Raw genomic sequence first — 27668 nt, 5'->3', positions numbered from 1 at the left:
CAAATAAATACAGACTGAATGGTGATACTCTACCACACGGTCACATTAACAATAATATAATCTAATAATTATTCCAATTCTGTGGTTATGGATCAGGACGGACCAACAACCAGAAACCTGTATGACCCTCCTGTAAAGGACTTGACTAAACCTGACCGAGTGAAAGCGAGGGAAAATGGCGTACGGACACTTTGCGTACAGTTCCACTGAAAACCCTGCTGAGAATCCAGTCCATAAACCTGACTTTGATTTTCGACCAAAGCTACCCAACCCTGTTCCTGGAGATCTAGCGTCCTGTAGGTTTTCATATCAACCCTAATTCGGCACACAGAATTAGAGCGGCACTGGTTTTTAAGATGATGATGATGATCATTTAGACACCGTTGCTGAAACCAGCATGTTACATTACATTACATTACAGGCATTTAGCAGACGCCCTTATCCAGAGCGACTTACACAACTTTTACATAGCATTTTTTACATTGTATCCATTTATACAGCTGGATATATACTGAAGCAATGCAGGTTAAGTACCTTGCTCAAGGGTACAACGGCAGTGTCCTTACCCGGGAATCGAACCTGCGACCTTTCGGTTACAAGCCCAGTTCCTTACCCACTGTGCTACACTCCGTCCTGAGCATGTACCCACAGTACTGAACTGGATGTGTTTGTGGACGGTTTTAGCGTTGTCTGACGCACTTGACCTTTATATCCGAGGCTGTTGTATTTCACTGGGTGGAGAGTGGACAGAATGCCAGGCGTGACCGGAGGCACTCGGTGTTCTGACCGTGAGAGGCTGCATTTGTGCTGGTAGCGTAGGGGAGGGACTGCCTGCAAATAAGTACTGCCCCAAACAAGACTGCCTGCAAATAAGTACTGCCCCAAACTAGACTGCCTGCAAATAAGTACTGCCCCAAACTAGACTGCCTGCAAATAAGTACTGCCCCAAACTAGACTGCCTGCAAATAAGTACTGGCCCAAACAAGACTGCCTGCAAATAAGTACTGGCCCAAACTAGACTGCCTGCAAATAAGTACTGGCCCAAACAAGACTGCCTGCAAATAAGTACTGCCCCAAACTAGACTGCCTGCAAATAAGTACTGCCCCAAACAAGACTGCCTGCAAATAAGTACTGCCCCAAACAAGACTGCCTGCAAATAAGTACTGCCCCAAACAAGACTGCCTGCAAATAAGTACTGCCCCAAACAAGACTGCCTGCAAATAAGTACTGCCCCAAACAGGACTGCCTGCAAATAAGTACTGCCCCAAACAAGACTGCCTGCAAGTAAGTACTGCCCCAAACAAGACTGCCTGCAAATAAGTACTGCCCCAAACAGGACTGCCTGCAAATAAGTACTGCCCCAAACAAGACTGCCTGCAAGTAAGTACTGCCCCAAACAAGACTGCCTGCAAGTAAGTACTGCCCCAAACAAGACTGCCTGCAAGTAAGTACTGCCCCAAACAAGACTGCCTGCAAGTAAGTACTGGCCCAAACAAGACTGCCTGCAAGTAAGTACTGGCCCAAACAAGACTACCTGCAAATAAGTACTGGCCCAAACAAGACTGCCTGCAAATAAGTACTGCCCCAAACTAGACTGCCTGCAAACGGGACCGACTCAAACCAGACCGCCCCAAACAGGACAGCCTTCAGACAGGACCTCCCCAAACCAGACCGCCCCAAACAGGACAGCCTTCAGACAGGACCTCCCCAAACCAGACCGCCCCAAACAGGACAGCCTTCAGACAGGACCTCCCCAAACCAGACCACCCCAAACGGGACCGCCCCAAACAGGACCACCTTCAAACAGGACCGCCTTCAAACAGGACCGCCCCAAACAAGAACGCCCCAAACAAGGACCACCCCAAACAGAACAGCCTTCAAACAGGACCTCCCCAAACCAGACCACCCCAAACAGGACTGCCTTCAAACAATTGCAAATTTACTGCAATGTTATGTTGTAAATCTGAGGACTTCTTAGAAAATCAACGTTGTATGTTGAACCAGTTTCCACAATTGCCGATATAATGCGAAGTGTCACAGTGTCCTGGGTTAATGCATTTTCATTTCAACATTATTTCCAGTATATTCCGTTTGCGTAAAGGGGGCGGCGCACTCTCCTTTTCCTTCCTTACACATTCTTCCGGTATCAGTAACCTGACCTGCGCCAAACCCCAAAATTACACGTGTAATCCTCTTGGCTTCAGCATGCTGCCCTTGAACAGTTCGGCCGAAGATGACAGACCAAAAAGTCCAGCTCCAGGCGTCAAGGAGTCACACATGGGAAGGGCATGGGGAGCTGGGGGGTACATGGCCACAAAGTCATCCAAAGGTTAACAATCCAAACCACACTTTTTTCTCCCCCCCCCCCCCCGAAATTTTAGAGCATATTCAAAGTTAAGCAGTGCAGACGAGCAGAAAACATGGCGGACGAAGACGAAGACGACGTGAAGAAGAACGGAGGCCTCGAGTCCCACTGTAGAGCTTCACTGAGCTTTATTTACATGCTCACCATTTCTTATACAAACTAGATTACAATTCATAGTGGAATACACAGGAAAAGTACACACTAACATCAAGTAGAGAAGCAATTACTACGAGAGATTAAAAGGGGTGGGAGTGGTGGTGGTGGTGGTTGGGGGTTGGGGGTTGGAGGTTGGGGGGGGGGGCAGTGAGAAAGGGTTTCAGATTAAGGTTTGACAGACCGTTCCTTTATTAAGGTAGTAGCATATTTTTCTGATTTCCACGTGGGTGCATAAGATCGGATTAGCGAAAGGAAAGCACCATCGGGCAACGACTCTCAACCCTTTTACAGTAACGAGTGGTCAGACTGTCGAGCACCAGATCGAGGGGGTGGTCTAAACCCAGGGTTTGTGTTTGCTCATGCCCTCCGTTTTGAGCAGCAAACATATGACCATGGGGGGGGGGGGGGGATCTGAATCAATCCAGCACCTTGATTGACACAAAAATGGCCCAGTGGAAGGCTTCTAATTAGACTATCTCCGCCTCCTTTCAGCAGTATAAGCAATGGAAATTAAACTGCAAGTATTCTCTCTCTCACTCTGGGTTAGAATGTCTGGCTTGATGAGTTGCAGAACTGCAAACGCGTGCACACACACACACGCACACACACACACACAAACGCACTTCCACGTGGCTTGACCACTTGCCAATATCTCGTTTTCATCCCTTAGATCTTTGTTTATTGAGCTCCAATAAGAATTTTAAGATGTTTGTTGTTATTTGTTATTTTCCTTTGATTGATTATGCAATGACGTGTCTACGATTGAGCAACAAGGGCTTCTGGGCACATTAGCAGAGAATCCGTGGAGCTTCGGACACGGGCGCCAAATAAACTTTAATTTAGCCTTAAAAAAAAAAAAACAAAAAGAAAAAAAAAAAGAAATAAAAATTCTCTGACGATTACGTGACGCAAGTTCGATTGCACGGCGTCTCCCGAATCCCCTTTGTGTGAACTGTACCACATTGTTTCGGGCGGGGGCTATGTTTCCACCAACGCTTTGTGCTACCAGAAAAAAAAAACAGAGAGAGAGAGGAAAAGAAAGAAGAAAGAAAAAAAAAGAGGGAGAAGTGCTGTGTGGCGCTCTGCCCGGTGAGTGCACTCTTGTTGTGCGGTTTTAACGGGCAGCGGTCCAGGTCTGCTGCTCTCTCACTGGTGGGATTTGGGGGCGCTGTCCTGGCAGGAAGCGGGGGGGCGTTGTATTTCACTCCAGGCCTGTGCCAAAATCTAATCTCCTCTCTCTCTCCTCCCTTGCCTTGAAGCTTTCCAGAAAACTTTCATTTAGGACAATAAATAACAGCTCCCCCCCCAACCCCCCCCCCAATAGTTTCCCCCTCAGCGTCATTTCAACAGTAATTTAAGGAGGCACACAATGTCAAAGCATTTCTGGCCATCCCTAGTTTCCCCAGTGTCTGTGAAATAGGAATCTGTGTATAATACTACCTTAATAAGAGACGAGGACCAAAAAAAAAAAAAAAAAAAAAAAGTCTTCACCACTGTGTAATGCCTTTAAAACAGTTGATATGCTATTATTCTACCCACACATTTTCACAAGGAGAAACACATTCAGTCAGTGAATGGCATTGTGGGTCTGAGGTGGTCGGGGCGCAGGGGGGCGGGAGGAGGGCGGGAGGAGGGGAGGGCGGGGCGGACTTGCGCTTAGAGCAGAAACAGGTGGTCAAGGTTGCGACAGCTTTCTAAGGAAGATCTGACACGCTTGCATATGCTGCTCCAAAGCTGCTGATTCACCTGGGGTGCAGTGGGGGGGGGGTGGACACAGTGTGTGTGTGTGTGTGTGTGTCTGTGGGTGTGTGTGTGAGTGTACGTGTGTGTGTGTGTGTGTGTGTGTATGAATGTATGTGCGCGCATATGTGTGACTAGCAGATTTGGATTTTGTGATTTGTGCATGTGTGTGCGTGTGCGTGCGTGCGTGTGGCCAGAATGGAGAGGGATCATGCACTGAGCTTCAAGGTTGCACTGCTAGATGCATTCACCTACCAGCCATGCATAATAAGTCTTCCCCTGCTTCATGTTAAAGTACACAACACAATGCATCACACTATCTTACAAAAAACGGGAAACCTCCACTGTCCTCGCCCCCAAAGGGAGGGAAACAGGAGAGAGAGAGAAAGACTGTTCACAGCCATCCTTATGGCTAAAGAGACTGGGCAGCCTGTTTCCATCAGCCTTCTGTCTCTCATTAACTCAGCCTTGCCACTGTCTAAGGTTACAGTGCTGTCATCACCTGTCCATCAGTGATGGGTAAGCACTACATGAATCAACAAGGATGGATGGATCTATATATATATATATATATATATATATATATAAATCAAGCGATGCAATGGCATGTACGCATAAACATATGTATACATAGAGAAACATGTAGGTGCTACACGGAACGATCGATAATGTATCTTAACCCGGTGAGAAAAACAAGAAGAGAAGTTTTGGTTGGAGTCTGAAGCTTTAGCGCTTCCGCGCGTGTACCAGCGTTCCGGAACGGTAACGGCAGGCTGGAAGAAAAGAAAAAAAAAAAGAAAAAAAAAAAAGCCCGTGTTGAAAGCAGAAAAGATTTACAAAAAAAAAAACGATTTATGTTTCTCTTCTTCTAGGAGAAGACCGCAGCTTAGATAATAACACCAGTGTCTCACAGGAAAATAAAAAAAGCAAAAAGCCGGATTTGTGAAATAAAATCCATCTCTGGTTGTCAGGCAGGCCTTCCCGCACCCTGAGCAGTGGTTCGGTTGCATATATGAAGTTCCCTCATTTCCACCAAACTGCAACAGCCTGAGCTAAACTAATTTCCCTGTTTGTGTTTTTTTTATTTATTTTTTTCACGTTTTTTTGTTTCTTTTTTTTGTTTCTTTTTTTTTTGGCTGCCAGCATCTCTCTCACGTGTTCAAGTAATTTGGCAATATACAAGATAGCTTATTTGTTTTCTCCATAAAATGGCTTTCAGGTGCCTAGTCACCCGGAATGCTGCCATATTATCTCTTTCACTATTAATTTTATTATTATTATTTTTAAAATCACAAGCACTTTATCTGTTAACTGGAAAACGCAAAGCCTGCAAGGACAGACTGAACACTGTTTATTTAGCACCCATTATGGCTTAGAAGTATACACAAATGCTAAAACATATTTTGGCTACATATACTTTTAGTCCTCATAAACCTTGCAAATGGGACTTTCCCCATTTCTTAGCACTTCATATTTACCACATAGAACCTTGACAGATGTTTATTCAATTATTTTTTGTTTTGTTTTACAGTTACGTATACACACAGTTACAATCTCTCCTATAATTGTAGATTGGGTTATGTTTCTCTTTTTTTTGGGGGGGGGGGGGGGCAGGGAAGGGGGGAATAATATGATTTAAAATTGGATAGGGGGTTAAAGCAATAAAAAAGTTTAGTAAGGCTACGAAAAAGAACTAACAACAAACAAACTGGAGTACACCGAATTACATACAATTTATACCCCTTTTCTTGGGTTCCAGTCTAGAAATGAGGCGATTCCTCATAAGATTTTCCAGACTGAGGCCACTCTGCTTTCAAAAAACAAAACTGTGGCAGCAGGATATAGTGGGGGGCGGGCGGGAGAAAATAAGGTCAGAGGTCAAATGTGAAACAGTGACAACATTAAAACATTAAAAGCGTGGAGGAAAAACGAGGAAGATATTCAAATGATGAAAACATCCCAGAAAACCACTGTATGAGAGAACACCACATCACGTCTTTACAGAAACTACTGTACTGTAAAAGGCTACACTATACTCACAAGCTTTTTTTTTTCTTTTTTCCTCTTTTCCTTTTTTAAAGAACACTATAACTTTCTGATACCTATGCGTGGTTTATTACATGTTATTTCTGAAAACAAGATTGCATAATTTTCAAACGAGTTCATTCTTGTCGTTTTCTTTTTTTTGTGTGTCATGTTTGTTTTGCTGCTGTCTGTCAGTAGGGAACTCCAGGAAAGCTGAAGCGAATGTTCTTGGATCTGTGCCCGTCAGTTTTTGCGGTGACGCTGTGTGTGTGTCCGGTTCTCGGGGGAGGTTCTCCTGCTGAAAAAACGGGGCCGTCGTTCCGCACGTCATGCTGCGTTCGCTGGTTTGGCAAAAGGACGTCGTGGTGGGGTCTTGCATCACAGTTGGGATCTGTCAAAAGTGAGAAGAAAGACAAAACACATCTATTTAGAGACGTTTAAAATGTTTTGTTTTTTTTGTTTTTTGTTTTTTTTTTTAAATGTCCAGATCCAGCAGAATCAGAGTCCAGAGTCGGCTCGTTACGAAAGACTTGGGCGTTCCTAAAAAGTCTGTGTTCCTTCCTGGCCGGACCCCTTGCTTCCAGAGCCTGATAAAACAATTTTGTGTTTATGAACAATAGAGGGGCCATTTTCAACATAAAGTACAGGCAGTCTGCCACCTTGCTTAACCTCATTTAACCTTATTAAGCGGTTAAGATCACAAACATGCCATTAGAATGTCCTTAACTCAGAACATTCTAACGCTGATGTAACAATCGCCGCCGGTAACCGAAAGCAACGCAGTTCTAGAACACTGAGCTAAGAAAGAAACATTACAAAAAAACCCTACTCTTCAAAGGGTCAGGATTTATCAAGGATATTCTGCAGTCGCTGACCATGCCTCCCACCCCCCACCCCCCAACCAAAAAAAAAAAAACTGAAGGTCACCTTCCCGTTTCCCTCAGCTTGTGTCTAAAGGTGGACGCGCACAAACGGGCCTTCCCCTCGTTTCGGAAGTCAGTCCTCAAACCGTTTCCGTGACGGTTAACGAGGGTCATCGTTAAGGCACTGGCTCATGCGCTGTCAGACCTGCCCCAAAGACGCACCTGCGTACGTTCAGGTGTAGTGGCATGTAAATCGCGTGTAAGGGAGGACGCAGATCATGGCAACGGCATGCAAATGACAACTAAGCCCCATCTGACCCACGGGAGACGCTGTAGCCACAAGCTACATCTGGGTTTGGTTGCCCGAGAGACCGGCTGCGCTGCATGGATCAGCCAAATCATCTTTTTTGTCATTTGTCTTCTCATTTGTCATACATCTGCGTGAATCTGACCTGTGTATATATGGCATCTGTGACTCATGAACATAAAGGCATGCGAAACTTTCCATCCTTTTCATCATTTAAATTTGAGGTATTTTGCAGATGCTCTTATAGGCAGCGAGTTACAGAATTTGCATGTTTTCTTTTTGCATACCATCCAATTATAGGGCTGGATATTTTACTGAAGAAATTCGGGTTGAGTTCCTCGCTCAAGGGTACAACGGCAGTGCCCCACCTGGGACTTGAATCCAAGAATTCCAAATTGTTTACCAACTGCCTGCCTGAAATTCCACCAATCAGAGGTCCTTCCAACTCTCGAGATTAAAATAAATGGCTCGGCCTGAGCACTGCGTTGTACACCAGGAATAATAAACTACAGATAGGATGCTGGCTTGATTTTCACATAGAAACCAGATGGGAGCTCTCCTCCAACCGCATGGAGAACATTGTTAAAAACAAATGGAGCAAAGCCATCTGTAATTGGTGGAAACATTACAGCTGTGCTCCTCCCTTCATCACTGAAAGTCTCCCAGAAGTGCAACCGGAAAGTATGAACCAGTCACCATATTGTTTCTTCTTTTTATGGAAGCACTCTGTGATTGGTGGAGCTCCTATCCTTCCTTGGCATTGTCCTCCCCCACAACTTGTTGTTGTGCACTTAGCGAGTTCACCCAGCTGCTAGCTCTTGACCTGGGCCGCTACCCCTGGTATTTCCAAAAGCCCGGTCCAAACATCCGACCCCCAAGGCAACGCTGTAGAGGTCAGCGTACACCTGCAGGCCATCGGGACGGGGCACCTTGCCAAAGGTGCGTCTTTGCCTGAGGCAAAATGGCATTCCCTAGACCCTGCTAAAAGCTCATTTATACATGACACAGAGGCCCTACACACACACACACACACACACACAGTCTGTTGGTTCACGACTTGCTAGCACACCTCACAGAATGTATGATAATACTATTTTTTTGTAGAAGTTCGCTGTACACACACACACACACACACACCCGTAGTACAAGTGTACCTACAACAAACATGGGACACTACAAGCTTATGTCCTTGAATCGTATGCAAATGCATTTCCGTTTTCACAAATCTGCGGCAAAGGCGTTCGAGCTCACCTGCTTTGCCCCTCCCTCCCTGCGCCCCACCCCCTCCCCCCAGCTCTCAGCCGGGCACCCAGCTCTGGGAGGTCTGCTTGGGGTTGGCGAAGCTGCCCACGTTGAGGTTGACCACGTTCTGCGCGGAGATGAGCGTGTCGAAGTTGAAGTCCAGCCCGTCGGCGTCCATCAGCTCGCTGCGGATGATGGAGTCCATGTCGCACTCCAGGCTCCCGTTGAACATGTCCAGGTCCAGGTCGCTGGGGAACTTGTCCTGGCCGCCGTTGAGGCCGGAGTACAGCGACGAGTCCGAGGGGCCCACCTGCATGGCCGAGTTCCCGCTGGAGGACTGCAGCTGGCTCTTGACGGAGACCAGGTTGTTGGAGTCGTTGGCCAGCCCCAGAGCCCCGTTGATGGAGGCGGAGAGGCCCGTCCTCCCGCCGGTCAGCAGGGAGCTCTGGGCCTGGTGCAGGAGGAGGCTCCCGTGGCCCGGGCCGCCCTGGCTGGGCTGGGCGGCGGTGAAGGACATCATGGGGTCGTTGCGGAGGATGAGGTTCCGGCGGGAGTTCTGGGAGGAGACGGAGGCGCTGGCCTGGGACATGAGCGGGTCCGACTGCGTCATCATGACGTCGGCGTGGCTGGGCGCCTCCGAGTTGAGCAGGTCCTGCAGGGTCTGGTTGCCGAAGTGGGAGATGCAGGAGAAGGTGGCCGCCTTGTTCTCCTGGATGGTCTGCATGGGCGACTGGCGCATGCCCGTCAGCGAGGGCGGCCCAAAAATGGAGTTGCTGTAGCTGCCTGAAGGGGAGCCCAGCCCCCCGGCCTTGGATCCGAAAGTGAAGCTGGAGCTCCGCTGCATGGGGCCCCCGGCCCCCGGGGCCCCGGGCGCAACCCCCGCCCCGCTCCCTCCTCCGGGGGAGGGCTGCTGGGACGTGGTCAGGTTGATGTTGTTGAGGAGGTCGTCCATGAGGTTCTCGGAGAGCCCGTCGTTGAGGTTCATGGTGCCGGCCAGGTCGGCCAGGCGGGGCAGCTCGGCGGGACAGGGCTTGCCCCCCGCGGGGGACAGGCTGTTGGGGCTGGAGTAGAGCATGGGGGAGAGGGGCGGCTCGTCGTCGGGCACCTCGTCCAGCTCGGGGTTGGCCAGGATGGGCGAGAGGCGGCCGCTGACGGTGCTGGCGTTGGAGTTGGTGCGCGAGCGGAAGTCGGTCCAGGCGTCCAGCTCGTCGCTGCTCCGCGACGTGGGGCTGCCGGGCCACTTGGACAGGCCCGACGGGCTCTCGGCGCCCCCCTCCTGGGCGGCCTGCAGGGCGGCCTTCTTCTTGGCCGCCCGGCCACGGCTCTTGGCGTACTTGTTGCTGTTGTCCATGGAGACGGCCCGTCGCCGCGGAGCCTTCCCGCCTTTCCCGCCGTCGGGGTTGATCATCCACCAGGAGCTCTTTCCCGTTCCCTCGTTCTGGACTCGGATGAACCGGCTGTGCAGGGAGAGGTTGTGCCGGATGGAGTTCTGCACAAAGACAACAAAAAAAAAAAAGATGGAGGTGTTACATCCCGCGTATCCATTTCGACCAATCAGAGGAGAATTTACAGAAGATGCTACATTGCATCAGTCATACTTTTTGGCCATCAATACTTGTGAAATCAGTTTTTTATTTTGCATAGCCTTTGTCCTCTCCTCCCCCCCACAAAGGCCTAGGCTACACTTTTGTGAAATCTTATGCTTTCATGTTTTTTTTACCCACTTTGAGCCAAGACAGCCGATATGGGGGGAGGGGACAGGCACTTCAGATACAGTCTAATGACCCCTTGTTGCCAAGGTTACCCAGCAAAGTAATTGCAGTCCTCCAAGTTCATATAATAACGAATGTCATAATTGAGCATATTAATGATGGGAAACAAAAGGGCACACCCTGTACCACGTTACATAATTTTTGCAAAGCTGACAATGGGGAATCCTTTTTTTTTTTGAGACTAGGTGGAGTTCAGTGTCACCAGATAAATATCACCCATTGTTTATGCAAGTACCGGTGAAGAACTATTAATGTTATGAACAAAACCTCAGGAAACTGCATCATAAAAAAAAGGTCTTTAAAATTCAACACACCCTTGTTCTGTTACAAGGTTCAAAACATTACTGGAATCCTTACTTCCTTATACGATCATCTGATGCAATGCTTTACCAATAGCAATGCACGGATATCTACAAATGGCAGATGCTTAAGCAGGCCCAGATACCGTACACTCACAACAATACAAAAAGTACATTTAATTCACCATCTGGAATGCAGAACTCACTGCTAAATATAGTCAGGGTTTATTGTCGGTCAACAAAAAGCATTTAAAAAATGCTCATTTGATGCGAATGTGCTGATTGGACCAGGGGAGTCCTCTTCTCAACCAAGAACTTATGCGTGTACTCGGTTTTCTAAACATTCATTGTTGATAATTGTACTGAGAGATCAAAAAGTGTTGTTCAGGTTTTTTTAAAAAGATAATAACAAACAGCACGCTTTTGCCTGGAAGCCTTTAAATTTGCCGTCAGAGTGTTGGGGGGGATAAACGGAACTTACGCCCCCCCTTGCGAGTGCGCAAATGTTTTTTAAAAAAGACTAAAGCAAAAATTTCTTCAGCAGCGCAGCGGATTTGGACGAGAGCGAGGAGCGCACACAGAGCCGCCGATCCGATTGTTTTACGAGCGCCGTGTCGCGTGGCCTGTGCGTGCGCGAGCGAACGAAGCCGCCGGCAGAGGTTACCGCCAACGCTTCCCAGGCCTGATTCAGGGCCCGCGGGCGAGCGTCGCGTGATGGCGGAGTAGAGTTCGCTTGCTGCTGAGGTCATTCTTGAATGTTCATGAGGAGGGAGGGAGGGAGGGGAGGGAGGGAGCGGGGAGGGCTGCCCCCCCCCCCTTAATTAAATTCATCCCTTGTGAGTCTGCTGTACAATGCGGGCATAGCAGAACAAGAAGTGAGGAACTGTAGCTGACACGCATTTGCCTAAGATTTATATTTCTTTTTAAAAAAATTTTTTTTAAACGGAATAGCTTTTTTTCTATTAGCAAATGAAAACATGTGGGAGGGGTGGGAGGGAGGGGCCTGCAGTCTAGCGACCCGAAGAAGCAGCCTGCCGATTCGGATTAAAGGCCAAAGCCATAAACACACATATAAAAACCCACACTGGTTCAACGCCAGGGCAGCAGGAAGTTAAGTTTCTGATACTCATACGGACCCTGACGTTGTAAACGCCCCCCCCACCCCCCCAGGACTGTTGTTTCAAGTGGGAACTGGTGCTGTAGCCATGGTGATCCCCATCCCCCAAGTGCCCCCCCCCCCCCTTTTTTTTTTTTCTTTGCCTGAAGTTGCTTGGAGGCACCTGGCTAACTCAGAACTTGTACTCTGTATTGGGGTTGTATTTGCAGGAAAACTCTTTAAGTACGCGATAAGGCCTTAAATGCATTTTACAAAAAGAACGCACATTAGATCCCCGTGGGGGTATTCAAAAAAAAAGAAAAAGAAAAAGGGAAGAAAAGAAAAGAAAAAAAAATCCCTTTTTTTTTTTTCCTGGAACGAACACATTCTCGCAGATATAATTTATCACCTGACGCTTTTTTTGCCACGCGGAGTGGTTTCCCCCCCCCGGGTTCTACCGATTGCAAAACCACCGCGCCGAGGCAGCCGTGGTTTACCGCTCCTACCGCGCTCCTTTCTGTACATTCTGTACGGAGCTGGGGGGGGGGGGGGGGGGGGGGGCGCGTTGGCGTGCGAACTCTCGTCTTTTCGCCGCACGTCCAGGAGCATGAGTCACGGCGCACGAAGCTCACTCCGAGCGCCAGCGCTGACTGGAATTTAAAAGGGAACAGAGTGTAACCAAAAAAACGAAACAAAAACAAAAGGGCAAATATTGCTGTGAAAGAACAGCACTTCTCATGTGTTTCTTGTCGGTTGTAAGGCGTACGCAAGGAGGTGGAGGCTAGACCTAGTCCTAAAAGGATCATATTTCTATTCTGACATCTGTACAGTGAAGGGGGTTGACCAGGGGGTTCTAAATATTGGGGTTGTGTGGTTGCGAGAGAAACTTTTTTTTTAAGTTTAGTTTCTTTTTTAAAGTTAGTGTTTGTATTAAAAATATTGTCAGTCCGCATCAGACCACAATATCAAACACTTGCATATGATGTATGACTAGGCCAGAGTGTTTTGGGGGTTATGTTCAAATGCTACTGTTTAACTGCGGGATATACCTGCAGAATTGAAAGGAGAGCTGCATCGGGATGTTGCAGCTCCACCCACCCCTTGACGCAGGTGATTCCCTGGCATAACCGTGACATGGGGTTGTTTTCCACAAACGTTCGGGGACCCCCCCTGAGGTGCAGGTAACAGGTAACAGGTACGCCCCTCTGCAGGGAACAGTGCTCCCATTCCATTCCCCGTATTTCTGCATTAAAATACATCCCGATTCATTTCACACTGGTCAAAAGATTTCAGTGTAAAAATCGACTCCGACGGGAGTCATTTTTTTATTCCCGCTGATCGTTCTCGGGCGCTCCGTTAGCCATAAAAGAAACACAAAGACTTTTACTGCGCGCACACCGCACCACAAAAACACTGCTTTTGATTTACTGCACCGTTCAACCGGTGACATTTCAAGATGTTCTTGTTTTTTTTTATTTGTTTTTTTTTTAACCACAACCACCTCGCTCTTCATTCTGTTCCGTTCCGTCGCCACCTAACGTTCCCTTGTTTTCAGACAAAAGGAACGGGCCCCCGAGAGAAACGAGACACCGGTTTGGAAATAAATCAGTTTTCGGAGGAGGAGGAGGAGGAGGAGGAGGAGGAGGAGGCGGCGGCGCGCTCCGATCGCTAACTCGGAGGCCACCCCTCGGAGACTCTCTCCGGGAGCGAGTCTCGTGACCTTGAGCGAGCGAGCGAGAGAGAGAGCGCGCGCGTGTGCGTGCGTTCCGAGCTCATAATGAAGAGAGATGTCAAGGAAACCGCTGTTTACATAAGCTGGCATCTCACGAGGAATGACGTCGGGTGTTTTACGACGACTTTTTGACAAACACCGCTCGACAAAACGCGCCCAAGTGTTCCCAGCTGCCGCTGCCGTTTCTCAAAAACAAAAAGACGCTTAAAGACCTTGCGCCCAATTAGTTTAAATGCAGAGCAAATGTCGCAAGTACAGGGTTAGACTAATGCATTTATAAAAAAAAACTAACATCAAAGTCGTGCTCTTCAAGCATCCCTCCAATGCCGCGATGAACTGCGCACCTGCCCGCCGGCGTATGTGTGAGAAAATGTCTGTGCGTACGCGAAAAAGCCCCAGCATGCAATGCGAACGCAGCACGGGGAGTGTATTTACTGCGCTGGCTCCTCTCGTGCATATTCTCATGCCCATTAAGAAAAAGAAAAAAAAAAAACATTCGACTGAGCCAGGAGCTGTGATTCATAAACTGTGCATTTCTCTGCAGAGAGTAGACTAGGCTCGGCAAGCTTTTCAACGTTAGCGCCCGCCCTCCCCCCTTCTCCCTCCCTCCCAGGGATGACAAAATTGTTATTTCTCTTCACCTGGCCTGTAGCTAATGTGTAGCTGACAGATCCTTGAGCGCGCTTGCCTGGTTTTTTTTGGGGGGTTTTTAAAAAATTTTTTTTACTTTGCGTGCTATCCACCTTGCTTGTGTATCAGACACCAAAATGCCTTTTTAAAACCTCAGTTTCTCTCTCTCTCTCTCTCTCTTGCTCACAACATTAACAGAGACACCAGCTGCAAGGGCCTACACAAGAACACAGAGCTCTTTTTGTCTGACAGCAACATGTGGTAACAATTAATCACTGTCAGCTACACAAGTAGGAATCCACTGACTTTCTTTTCCTTTCCTTTTTTTTTGGGGGGGGTGCAGGGGGGCAGGGGGGCAGAGGGGCAGAGGAATTGTGTAACTGGACGCTGCAGTCCTTGGCCTGGCTCTAGAGTTTGGCAGGACAGACAGCAGCTGTCTCTATCAGCCAACATCCTAGTCCCAAAAAAAAAAAAAACACTTTCAGAGAATCAGTTCTCCCTTTCAGAGAGCTAACTCCGCCCACCAGGACCCTGAGGACCAATCAAGCGAAAACAACGTCCTCAGGCACTGTCCAAGGGAGCTTCCCATTAAAGAGGACCTCAGGACCAAACAAACCAGTGACCACTGCAGTGCCGTCATGGCCTTCCATACAGCTGGCTCTCTCTCTCAGGAAGGCCCCTGTCAAGTTCACATTCACACCTGTCAAGATTTTCCTTCTGATTCTACTTCTTTATTCTTTTGTAGCCATGGATCAAGGCTCCTGTATTCCTCAGCTGAATGTATGCATTGTTACTTGGCCACTGTAGTGTATTTCGTTGATGGACAGGTTCAGCAAGAGGTCAGAGTTCAACTCTTTGCGTTTAAAATTTTTTTTAAGTGGGTGTGGCCTGGCCAAAAGCCCCGCCCCCCACGGTTCAGGCTGAGACCTTTTTCTCCGCCCCCCCCAAGCCGTTCCCACCCTGCCCTCTACCCCTCCAGCGCAAAGCAGCCTTGGGGGGGATTCCTGCGCCCTAAATCGGCCCGCCGGTTACGGGGTTATGCAACTGTAAACACGGAGACCTCCCTCTCGCTCCGGGAATGGGCGGGGCCAAGCGGGACGGGACGGGGCGGGGTGGGGTGGGGAGCAGACACCCATTTAGAGAGCCGACTGAAAGGCAGGTCAAACCAAGCTTAAGGTCATCCGTCTTCCCCTCTCTCTCTCTCTCTCGCTCTCTCAGACCCGTCGAGAAGGGGTGTCATTTTCACCCCTCTGCGCAGCTGCGCCGGCTGAATTTTCTCACTCTGCAGTCAAAAATGGCCTCCAAGAGTACGTCTGCATGCAGAACCCCTTCATGTTATATAAATCTGGAGAAGGGTGAAGCCAATGCACCTCAAAACTCATTCTTATGCTCCCCCCCCCCTTCCCATTTTTCAGCCACAGAATTTTTCATGTTTTCATTTATTTTCCTAAAAAGCACTGGGGGGTGGGAGGTCTCGCCTCTATCTGTCCCTAACCCTATGCCACGAGAAAAATCACTATGGCTGTTTTATCTACAGAGTTCCCCCCTCCTGCTTCCAGTACAGACACAATGTTTCTGCAGAACACAAACCTTTTATTACATAATATCAGCCCTCCGTAACCTGTGTGAAATGTCAATACTTACTGCTTGCGGGGAAGAACCAGATTTTTAAAAAAAAGATCGGCGAGGTTGAAACTAAATGCCTAAATATAAATCCTATACTCGGTAAATAAAACACGAGACGGGTCAGGAGTTCACCGAACAGACTACTAGAGACTGTTCTCATGTACGGGATCCTGGTTTCTGCTATGTCTCGGTCTTATTTACTTAATTGGTTCAATTATTTCCTGTATTTAGTTTTTTTTTTTTTTTTGTACATTTCTAATGCTTAACAGCTGCAAATTATTTTTGGGACTTCTGCAGCAGCAAATGTATGTGCTAATTAAGTGGGGGAACTACTGTAATTAAAGGGGGAATAAAACAGGGAATTGTTTGAACAAATTTAACGTGCCAATTTTTTGACACCCAGATTCTGAATTTGAGTACATATTGAAAGCTGAGAGACGAGGCTGGATTGTTAAGTGACATCCTGCTGGCGGAGTGATGTCACGCCGCTGGACACGCCCCCTCACCACCCGCCTCCCACCAATCAAAACCAACCCCGCTCCGCTTTCAGCGCAGGGTCACGAAGTGTCCGTCCACAAGATCCACTGATTCACACTTCACTTTTAATTGACTCCAAAAAAAGAGAGAAAAAAACTACAAAAAAGTGCTTGCTGGGTCCAGTACAGCAGCCGCACTCCCCACCTATCGCCATTGAGATACAGCTCTGTATCACCACCCGCCTACCAGACCCACTCGTTCTGCAGTGAAACGCAAATGGAAAAATACAGGTCCCCTGAGCGGTGGAGGCAGCCCTGCGGGAGCAGACGCAACGCAGATTCCTCTCGCTGCTTTGAGACAACAGCCTTATTTACCATAAAGGTGCTCCGCTTGGCCAGCACAGGAAGGCAAACTTGAGCTTAAGCAATTACACACTGACCTGTGTCTCAAAAAGCTTTAAAGATCGTGAGCGTGTAGCACCAACGCCCTTCTGTTTCTTTATTTAAAAAATAAAAAGAGAATTTATGACCACAGTAAAAGGGAAAGAACTTTCTGGAACTTCCAGGAATCGTTTCTGTGTGTGTGTTCAATTCCAACGCCTTGAACAGGCCAATGGGGGGGAAAAAGGAAAAAAAAAGTTGTGAAATTTAATCGGACGGGTTTTTTACGACCAGAAAGGGGTTAAATATTTACCTCACCAGGCAGATGTAGGGCGACCTGTTGCCATACGTGACGTACGTGCGCGCACATACAGTACAGACACGGGCCCGTATATAATAATAATTTTAAAAAAACTTTTGGACACAGCGAGCTGCTACTGTCGACGCGTAGCGCGGGGTTTATAAATAAACCGCGGCGGGGCAGGGATACGTCGGGTCGGGGGGGGGGCCGAAGTTATTTTTACGGTGACCCTACTCTCTCTCCTCATTCCCAGCTGTCGTGGAGGGCTGGAGGAGAACATTCCATTCCCTGAAACCCAAAATGATGTGCCTCTCTGGGCCGAGCGCTGGCCGCCTCTCCCCACCGCCGTCCCGTGCAGGACTCGGGGCGGGGCCCCGGGGAAAGAGGGGGGAGGGGAATCGGGCGCTGTCGGCCGTGGCCTTCTCAAGTCACACCCTGCCCCCCCCACCCCCACCCCCCCCCCCCCCCACACACACATACTAGCTGTCCCACCCATCGGAATGCTACTCTGTTGCATTCCACGGTCACCCTTGTTGACAAACACACGCGCAGGCACACACACACACACACACACACACACACACATAAACAAATATAAACAGATCACCACACACACACATGTAAACACACTAACATACACACACACGCAGACTGGCAGACACACACACACACACACACACACACACACAGGCCTGAAGATCCACTCTGACGGCCCCAGGCACAGCCACTGACAGCTGAAAAACCACTGCCTGAAAGCCTGCCTTGTTCATGCTAACGCTCCCAGATGAAGTATGCACACAGCAGTTATCCCACCCTGTCCTCGCCATTAAGGAGGAAAAGCCTTTCATCGCTATATACCCTTCAGCTCTCGCACTTTCGCTCCCCAAACTTCCGGGAGCAAAATCTAATACCCACATGCGCATTCATTTACACCGTGTGTGACACCTGTTTTCTTTTTCTTTTCTTTTTTTCTTCTTTTTTTTGGCATAGGGCAGTTTGACGCTCAGCGGCGAGCACAGAAAAGCTACGCGGAGCGACCGGACACACTCAGCTGCGGGAGATGAAAAGAACATGCTGTACGGGACAGCGTTTTATCGTACGGTTCCTGTACGGAATGTCTGAGCTTCGCGCAGCACCAACACACATGCAGACACCGGACACGGCCCCGCCCCGCCCCTTCGCAAGGAAGAGCGTCCTCGGACTCTCGTCACTAAAGGGGGTAAACTCAAGAAGGTAAACTCACCACTCGCATTCAGTAAAAACATTTTTTTTAAGTTTTTAAAAGTTGAACGGTTTTCAACATAGTTTTCAAATAGTGCCTTTGATGACCTACATGATGAAAACTTCAGAAATCTTCCCCATGTCGTTACGTAAGGCATGCTCACCTTGTAGACCTGCACGTTCAATATGTAGCCTACATATTTTATTTTCGCATAACGGAAAAAACAGCCTTAAGATGTCTCCTTTACGGTCAACGGTTCAGGAAGTTAAAGCATCTTCGGTGTGAGGGAACAGCAGGACAGGCGCGGTGGCCTGTGTCAGCCAGTGTGTGTGTGTGTGTGTGTGTGTGTCCTGACCCACAATGCATAGCTCACGTTTTCTCTGCCCACACTTCGCTCGTAAATCTACAGCAAACATTTCAATTAGCACGGTCGCATGACAAAGAATCCTCTCTTATGGCGGGAGATTCCACTTTCAGTTCCTGGAGGGGTATGACAAGTCCCACGCCACTCAGTCATACAGCATATTTTGCATATCCTACTAAAGTAGATTATTATTATTATTATTATCATCATTATTATCATTATTATTGTCCATTCTTCAGCACACAAACAAGAAACAGAAGTAAGCTATTATTAACCGAAACTGCACTGAGACAAACAACAACAACAATGATACTAATAAATAATAATAATAATAATAATAATAATAATTTGTGTTAACCTTGGCAATGTTTGCTGGTTGTAATAGCTCATTTCCGTCCTCTGTACATTCAGTGTGCCGAGGAAGAATGTCACGCAAACAGCTTTGTCTCTTCGCAGCTCTGTACCGCCAGAGTAAAAACGCGAAAACAATGGCGGTGACCTACATTCCATCACATAAAATATTAATTTCACACTCGCGGGTGGGCTTATCCAGACCGTTCCCCGCGCTTTACGAGAGAGTGCGCGCGCACTGTCAGACACGCACGGTTTCGCGCATGTCTGGTCCGGAGGCCACACGGGCGCGCGAGGTCCTGCATGGATATTTAACCGTCATTATAATCCGAGCCCGCAATTTGCCAATAAAGCCATTGTCGTCATTGTCATCCTCGCTCGGCAAACTTGATTAGGCGCGTGCACAAAACGTAATCATCCGTTATACTGAAAGGTAGCCGTCTGTAACACTAAAACCGGCAGAAGACGAAGGTTCCTTCAAAAAAAAAAGGCTGGCCGTTTGAATGGGTGAATCCATGATCTGAAAATGTATTTACATAATTAAAGGCTTATATATATTTCACCCTCATCAACAGCTGCCCAGATAAATAACACTGGACAATCCACTCAAGCTGAAGAATCATAATTATGAGGAAAAGGTATAATTTGTGATTTTATCCCACAAATTATCAGAACTGGTTTCAGTACTGACATTGGTCCAAAAAAAAATGTATTTGCATTTTTACAATTGGCAGTTACTCTGAGAATATTAATGCTCGTGATAGTAAAAACTTACTTTCCATATCAAGGGACAGGATATTGCTAAAACCGCCCACAAAGACAGTATAAAGAATACATTTCAAATTTTACATCGTGGGCATACTGTACACTTTACTTTGTATTATTATTTTGAGTTTTTCTCACACTCAGCATTATTCTGGGCAAAAAACATACCCGTTTAGTTAATACTCAGTTTTGTAAACTGTAGCCCACATCAACTTCATTTCTCTTGCGAATATGACAGACATGACTTTTTTCTGAATGAGCAATGTACGATGCCAGCTGCTACTCCGTTTAATAAATTAGCCCCCATACAGTATTTGTTAATTTCCCCCCCTCCCTGCTTTTCCTAAAATAAAATGAAGTGGTACAGTACAGTACTGTACAGTCAGACAGCCCCTGGACGCATAGTCAGCACGTCGCCCCTGCACCTGTGCCACAGGTATGGCCGCCACGTGCTCCGCTATCGCGCGAGAATCGGCTCGCCGAGCCAGACGGACCAGCCGAGGGAACGCTGCAGCTCAGCGGAACTTCCCTGTGACCCGCGGCGGTGCAGGCATGGGGGAGCGAGCGCTGAGCAAGACTGGCACATTTTCCTCTCTGACGCGGCGGGTTTATTCCACAGCCTACACACACACACACACCTTACACACTGTAAAGGCCTTACACACTGTAAAGGCTTTTCCACAGCCTACACACACACACACACCTTACACACTGTAAAGGCCTTACACACTGTAAAGGCTTTTCACAGCCTACACACACACACACACCTTACACACTGTAAAGGCCTTACACACTGTAAAGGCTTTTCCACAGCCTACACACACACGCTCACACACACACACACCTTACACACTGGAGTGTAAAGGCTTTTCCACAGCCTACACTGACACTCAGTCAGTCGAGTCCTGTGTGCCACTGGCCTAAGAAACCACGCAGGTTTTAAACTGTCAGCGTGACTGGTACACTTATCTCTGTATGTGCTTAGGAGGGTGGGGAGGGTTAAACGCGTCGTCGTTGCGAATTATCGTCTGCAGTCAGTTTGAAGAAAGAACATACACATACACACACGTACACACACACACATTTACGCACACACGCACTGGAGGCTTTTCCACGGGCAGCACAGTGGCGTTTGTGTGACAGTACGGTTTCCAGAGAGAGAGAGTACGCGCCCACCCCATGTCATATTCCCTCCCCCCCCCCCCCCCCGCCGCCCTCGTCCAGCCCCCCCCACGTCACGCCTCGGGCGCGGGGAAAATGCCAAAGTCGCTCGTTGTGCGCCCAGTGAAACTTTTTTTTTGGGGGGGGGGGGGGGGAGCAGTCGTTGGTGTATGTTGAGGTCAAGTCGAGTTTAATCCCAGATAAAAGTTCCTCAGAAATAAATAGCTGCGAGCATCCAGCCCCCCTGCAGACTCCAGCAACCCACAGGAGCACAGCGCACTTTCCTGGAACGGAAAATTAATATATATATATATTATTTTTTAAAAAGAGGTGCAGAAGTCGTTTTCACGTCGGTCAGTTCCCCTTGCCAGACGCAGCACAGGAGCGCGGGGGTTAATTAAGACGCACGAGGGCCGTCTGGACCACACCGGCCCGCTCAGGGCGGAGGCCCTCTATCTCTGCTGGGAAAACCACAGGTGACACAGAGCAGTCCCCAGCCTCAGGTTGAATACGTCGTTTTTTTTTTTTTTTTGTTTTAGCATTTCTTAAATTTTTTTTTTCCTTTCTTATTGGACGGTTTCCCAGCGGCAGCTGCGGTCCAGCGGCTTCCGAGGGAAGGGCGTGAGCGACGCTGGCAGCTCCGCTCAAGATAACTTAACCTGAGCGCAAAATAAATTAATATATCGCAACATGCCGTGATTATTTGAGCTATTTTTCTTAATGTGTGTTTTTTTAAATTTTTTTTTTTAAGTAAAGTGTTCTTCATTGTTTTTCTTACTAGGACAGAAAGATAAATAAATGTATGGACTCGTCAAGGCTTGAAAGGTAAATAACTAGATACAGCTAATGCTAATAACTTGACTTATGCATTCTAGTGTTTTCACATTGTTGACTCATCTATTTATAATTACCTGCTTCAGTCTGAGGCAAGAAGTTTCACTAGCAAGCGCTATCCCACAATTCCCCTGGTGGGACATCTCGACGTTCCTTTCGCCCCTCTGATGTACGATTAGCGAGCCCTGGAGCCCACATCTGGCTGGCTTTGAAAACCCAGAGGCCGATAACGAGTACGAAAGGCAGCGTTTTAGGAACGGGGGGGAGGTAGCGGGCAGTTTAACCACCGCGCCCGTGCGCCTCCGAAAGGCTGTCCCGCTTCTGAAAACACCCCCGTTTTCAGAAAGCCTGCGCGTCTCTTTTTGCACTTGTGTGGGTTTTTCAGAATCGCTTTACAAAAACGCCACCCCGCCCTACCCCATCCCATCCCCCCTTGCCTATAGCACCATCTCCCAGCCCCCCAAAGCCCTTCCCACCCTGCCCCCCAGCCACGCCCCCCCCCCCTCCCTTCCCACCAACCCCCGGCACAGAGCCCCCCCCCCCCAGGGATGAGAAAATTTACGAGCAGCAGTCTGACGTTTGTCCCCGGCCTTGGCGGTCACCCACACACACACACACACACACACATGCACACACCACACGCACACACACACAGCACACAACACACACACACACGCATGCGCACCACACACACACACACACACACACACACACACACACCACACACACACACCACACACACACACACACACACCACACACACACACGCATGCACACACACACACACACATACACAAACACACACACATCATGCACACACACACACACACACCACACACAAGCACGCACACACACACACCACACACACACACACACACACACACACACACGCACACACACACACACACACACACACACACACGCACACACACACACACACACACACACACACACACACACACACACACACCAGCGAGCGCATACCTAGGGTCCGGGGGCTGTAAACAGAGCGCTTCGCTGCGCCCGAAGGCTCCGCCTGCGGGAGGATGGAGTCTGCAAGGCCCACACAAAAGAGCCATTGAAAAGGCATAATACCCAGCCCTGGGTGGGCACTGCCCGAGAGAGAGGGAGAGAGAGGGAGGGAGAGAGGGAGAGAGAGGGGGAGCCAAAGAAGAGGGGGCAGAGGAAAGGAGGGGGAGCTCAAGCTGGATGAAAAGATGAACAGATCCGTCTTTCTCACAGGGGCTTCCAACTTCTTTTTTTTCCTTTTTCTTTTTCTCTTTTTTTTTGTTAAATGGATTTTATATTTCGCCCTGAACTGGAAAGCGAGGAACGGACGGCGGTGAGAAGCGGCTAACACCTACGCCTGCTTTTTCTTTTAAAAAAATAAAGGAAAGAAAAAAAGATCCTTATGCAGTTCACTTAGTGCCATTGTACGAGCTTAACCCACGGATATATATAAAAACCACAGCAAGAAGCAATGAACTGAATTCCTTGGCCGATATGACTGTGGCAGAACCTTCTGCTGGGTGGTTCTAGGAAAAGCTTTAAAATGAAGGCTAATAATATAAACAAGCACCTTCATTACTCAAGCACAACAAAAACCACCGTCAACCTGGTTCTCCACCCCTCATCTTCCCAAGCATCATGGGATATTTTATTCTCTCTAATCCCACCCGAATTTGGAATGTACAAATTTTTTGCGAACTACGCACAGGTGTGCTCACATGCGACCCCCTGCAGCCGGTTTGGGAGAGTGCAGACGACTCGTGGTACGAAACATGTGGTGCCAGCCAGCTGCTTCTTTTCATACCGCAGCCACAGGCCAGACCCATGCGCAGTGGCAGAGGAGACCCAATCATACGCGTGCAGAACAAGCCACAGGCGGCTGGACGTCCAAACGACTGAGTCCCCTACCATATATCCCTTGGGCGATGCGAGGTCAATTCTGTGCCACCCCTGAAGGGCTGCCGGCCACAGCTGGCCATAGCTGCCACTGGATTAGATCTGAGACCCTGGCGCTCACGTGTGCCACAAGCGGAGCTTTTACAGAGTGAGCTGTCCAGCAGCCCCAGAATCAGAGGATTTTCGTTCTGAATTCTGAATAATAAATAAATCACAGCAGCAGGTGAAGGCTGCCACAGTATGAGCTGCTGAGAGTTCCTTGACCTTTCCCGCCCCGGTCGGAACACCGGCGGACGGCCCATTGTGATGTCATAAGCCCTGATTTATCCCGTGTCCTGAAGAAGGGCGACGGAGGTGTCGGCGGAAGGCGCGGCCCACAATCCTCTGTTTCCACAACACACGCTCCGTCACGCTCTCTGCCAATTCCGGAGGGGGGGCGGAGAAGGGAACCTCCCAGAAAAAGCCCTCAGCTTAACCCCCCCAGCCACCCCCCCCCCCCCACCATACCGCCAAGCGTCGCAGCGGTGCGCGAACTTTGCCGCAGTCCCCGTCAGAACCGCTCCCGAGAGCGCTCGGTTCTGGCGGGCGGGGGGAGGAGGCGGCACTTCCGGCGGGAACCGCGGGAGCTAACCGGTCACGCGTAGCGTCGCCGTTCGCCCCCGCGTGACGCAGAAGCGCGTGATGTCACGCGGCACACGGGCGCAGCACAGCCTGCGGGCGGCCGCGGTATCTGCGCTGCAGATAAAGCCTGCACCTTTCAGACGCTCAGCGTCGCTATCTTTCCGCGTCGAGTCAAACGATTTCCCCGGTCAAGCGCCGCCTCCCCCCCCCCCGCTCCGGCTCTGGAGGTAATCTCGCCGTGACATCTGGGGAGTCGGCAGGGGCGGGTTTCTCCTTCACGCAACGGGTGGCTAGAAATCTGCCTGCGTGAAAAGTAGATCTGCTTTTAATTTTTTTTTGGGCTCTCAGGCTCTCCGCTGGGCAGACTCAGGGCGGATTACTGTCAGAAGTACCGCACCGCTGCCAACTGCAGAGAGACAAACTGATCAATCGTCCGATGTGGGGCCGACGTTGGTCGAGTGAAAGTATTTGGAGTGGAAATACCGGAGCAGAAAGCGATGCAAAATGAGAGGGCGGTAATGAGGCAGATGGAGACATGGTGGGTGGGACAGGAGATGGAGGAGGAAAAAGCCAAAAAGAAAGAAAAAAAACAGGCCAGAGACAGAAACGTCTAACACAGATAAGCATTTGAACACTGAACACAAAGCAGTCGCCTTTCACTGAACCCAGGGGTCCACGCGAATCAGTCTGAACACAGAGTTCCACACGCAGTCAGTGTGGCTTGCAGGCCCTTGGATGCCCTATGACACTCTACCCGTCCTATCGGGCTGAACAATACAGGCAGGCCTGTACTAAACGCTGCAGCTGTACACCCCCCCCCCCCCGGCCCCGCCACCCCCCAGTCAAAACAACAGCTGAACGGACGGGACAAGTGATTAATGTAATCACCCAAATGCTGATTTCACACAACTCTTACACAGGCCTGCTGATTCCAGCACTTTATGTTTGTGGTGCGAGAGAGCATGGAACAGATCCACGATCTTGGTAAAAAACAATGTGCGTGCACACACATGCACTCACACACACACACACTTGTTCACGCACAAACACACACACACACACTCTCTCTCTCTCTATCTGACTTACACACACACTCTCTCTCTCATAACTCTCTGTCACACTCACACGCACCCTGACGCACACACACACATACACACACACACACAGTTCCATCCCTTCCTTCCTGCACATTTAACAGTCCTAACCTAAAATCTCCTGAAGTTCTTAAAGACTTTGGGCTTTAGCCCAAGCAGTGAGCGAGAATGCTGACGGTCAGAACCTGAAATCAGCTCTCTGCAGGAAACACCCCACACTTAACTCCAAGGGGGGGGGGGAGGGGTCAGGAGAACCGACAGTAGCTCAGACATCGACAAACGTATGGAGAACCATTACAAAAAAGGGGAAAATAGGGAGATCTGCTGTGGATACAGTTTAAAGGCAGCCTTGTCTTCTCTTTCAGTATTTTCTTTTTTCTCTTTTTGGAGTATTATTTATTTTTTTTAAACTGTCCAGCGAGCACGCTTCTAAATCAGGACGCTGGATCACCGCGGCCCTGTTAATTTAGCTGTAATGCGGATTTTTAACCGGGTCCGCCAGGGACCGAAATGCCCCTGTCCCATAGCTGATTTAGCGCTCGGTGGCGGCGTGTGTGTGCTGCTGCTTTCCAGCGGGGTTTTCTAGGAAAACGGAGTTCAGGGAAGGGCACCTCTCTCCAGCAACCTCTCCAGGCTACAGCGAAGAGGGGGGGAAAAAAAAGTTTAAAAAAAAAAACCGTTCCTTTCAAACGTGGCAGCAGCAGGGAACCCAAACAGCCCTTGGGTTGTGTAAAATCGGGGGGAGGGGGTATCCGGGGGTCTCTCTCCGACCTGCGTTCTCGTGCCACGGATTTAAACGTACCGCCGCACGCCCCGCGCCCCGGAGTGCGTTTTGAAAAGCGCAGGAGGGGCCCCCCTTTTTGGCAGCGGAGCGTAGGCGGGGGGGGGGGGGGAGCGGTTTTCGAACGGGCCCCCGCTCCGGCCGTCCCGTTCGCTTCCTCACATTCCTCTCTGAGCCGCGGCCCACATCTGGGACGGGTTAGAGGCAGCGGGGCCCCCTCGTCGAATATTTCTGTATTTATGTCTTTAAAAATAAACTTCCAGTGAGAGGTCTTTCGCGTGTGGGGGTTGGGGGGGGGGGGGGGGGGGCAGGGGCTCTGAAATGATAATCCGAGTACTGAACGGAATAAAAACAGTGGATGTCTTAAAAAGTTTCTTCGACAGTTTTCTTCTTAAGATTGGGGGGGGGAAGGGGGATGTTTGGTTAAAAAAAAAAAGGATTTCATCTGTTTCATGATTCCTACGGGGTAGTTACATGCGTGACTTGAGCACTCGAAGCTACCCTGGGAGCCAGGAACCCGGCCCCTGTCCTCAACCAGTCGATGGCACGGACTACCGTCTGCACTCGCCAGAACCTTTCACGGCAGGAAATGGCTGAAATACAAACCGTGTAAAAGAAATCAGCTTTTTATTGTCCATAGAGAGGCCTCTCTCAGCACTCGAAGATGCCAGTTCCATGCGCAAAAACATCTTGTGAACATATTAAATGGTGCACGACAGCCGATGTTTTTCTTTTTTTTCTTTTCTTTTTTTTAAACAAAAATATTTCGAATGGAAAGAACAATGAGTACCGCTGAACTAGCACAGAACCAAGAGAGGCGCAGAGCTACTCCCAAATCCAGCCAAATCACGGAGAAGCCAATCAGGAATCGGGTGGGACCAATCACAAAGCTGCATTTGGTCACAGCCCATTAAAAGGGATGGAGGCGTGAGGAGGGGGGGGGGGGCGGTCTCTTCTAGTTTTATAATCTAACTTCCTCTTTAACACCCTGTCTGCATGCAGAGATCCTGCTGAGATATATTAAAGCACAAATTATTCCCTCGTGATCGACGGGGGGGGGGGGGGGGGGGGGGGGGGTTTGGGTGGATTGTTAAAAACGTGACGTTCAAGAATAGGGGAGCGATCGCACTGAACCCCAAAGCGGAGAAACGGGTACTCAAAAACGGTGATGGTCATGAATCACCTTTTAAGAAAACAAAGATGGAGCCCAGAAAAAAAGGTGGTGGGCGGGGGGCGTCTGGAGGTTTACCAGCTGCGTTGGAGCTGCGTTGGAGCTACACGCTCCGCTGCGATCAGGAAGCAGAGGTGAAGAGCCCCCCCCCCCCCACCTGGGTTACACATCTCACAATCTTTCTTTGATAATATAGCGAAAACAGCTGTGCACCGTTATTTCCTGCGCTGGTCTTTCAGCGCGAAGAGGAACCAACGCGACGGCGAGGACAGAAAACTACAGCTCCCACACTGCATTTACCTATTTACCTTGGGGGAGGGGGGGTAGGGGGAGGGAACTGCGGCCTTAAACTCTGTAAACTCACCTGACTTGCATGTGACCCAAAAT

At 49.1% G+C, this 27668-nt stretch overlaps 1 protein-coding gene and 1 long non-coding RNA gene across 2 annotated transcripts in view; one reads left to right on the top strand and one right to left on the bottom strand.

Annotated features, from left to right (window-relative positions):
- Positions 1 to 20723, top strand: part of LOC135257584 (uncharacterized) — a 41827-nt gene extending 21104 nt beyond the window's left edge. The window contains exon 3 of the long non-coding RNA XR_010330677.1: positions 18003 to 20723. This is a non-coding gene — a long non-coding RNA (uncharacterized LOC135257584). The remainder of the gene's footprint in view (positions 1 to 18002) is intronic.
- The window catches only part of foxo3b (forkhead box O3b), a 55841-nt gene continuing 34035 nt past the window's right edge, over positions 5863 to 27668 (bottom strand). Inside the window, exons 2-3 of the mRNA XM_064340444.1 lie at positions 8709 to 10188; positions 5863 to 6678 (exon numbers count right to left, since the gene is read on the bottom strand). Of these exons, the coding sequence (XP_064196514.1) occupies positions 8755 to 10188 (1434 nt within the window). The 3' untranslated portion in view covers positions 5863 to 6678; positions 8709 to 8754. The remainder of the gene's footprint in view (positions 6679 to 8708; positions 10189 to 27668) is intronic.

This window comes from Anguilla rostrata, chromosome 6, assembly GCF_018555375.3.
Source record: "Anguilla rostrata isolate EN2019 chromosome 6, ASM1855537v3, whole genome shotgun sequence".
Classification (NCBI taxonomy): domain Eukaryota; kingdom Metazoa; phylum Chordata; class Actinopteri; order Anguilliformes; family Anguillidae; genus Anguilla; species Anguilla rostrata.
Note: the sequence above shows the minus strand (reverse complement) of the source record. Positions and strands in the feature narration are given on the sequence as shown.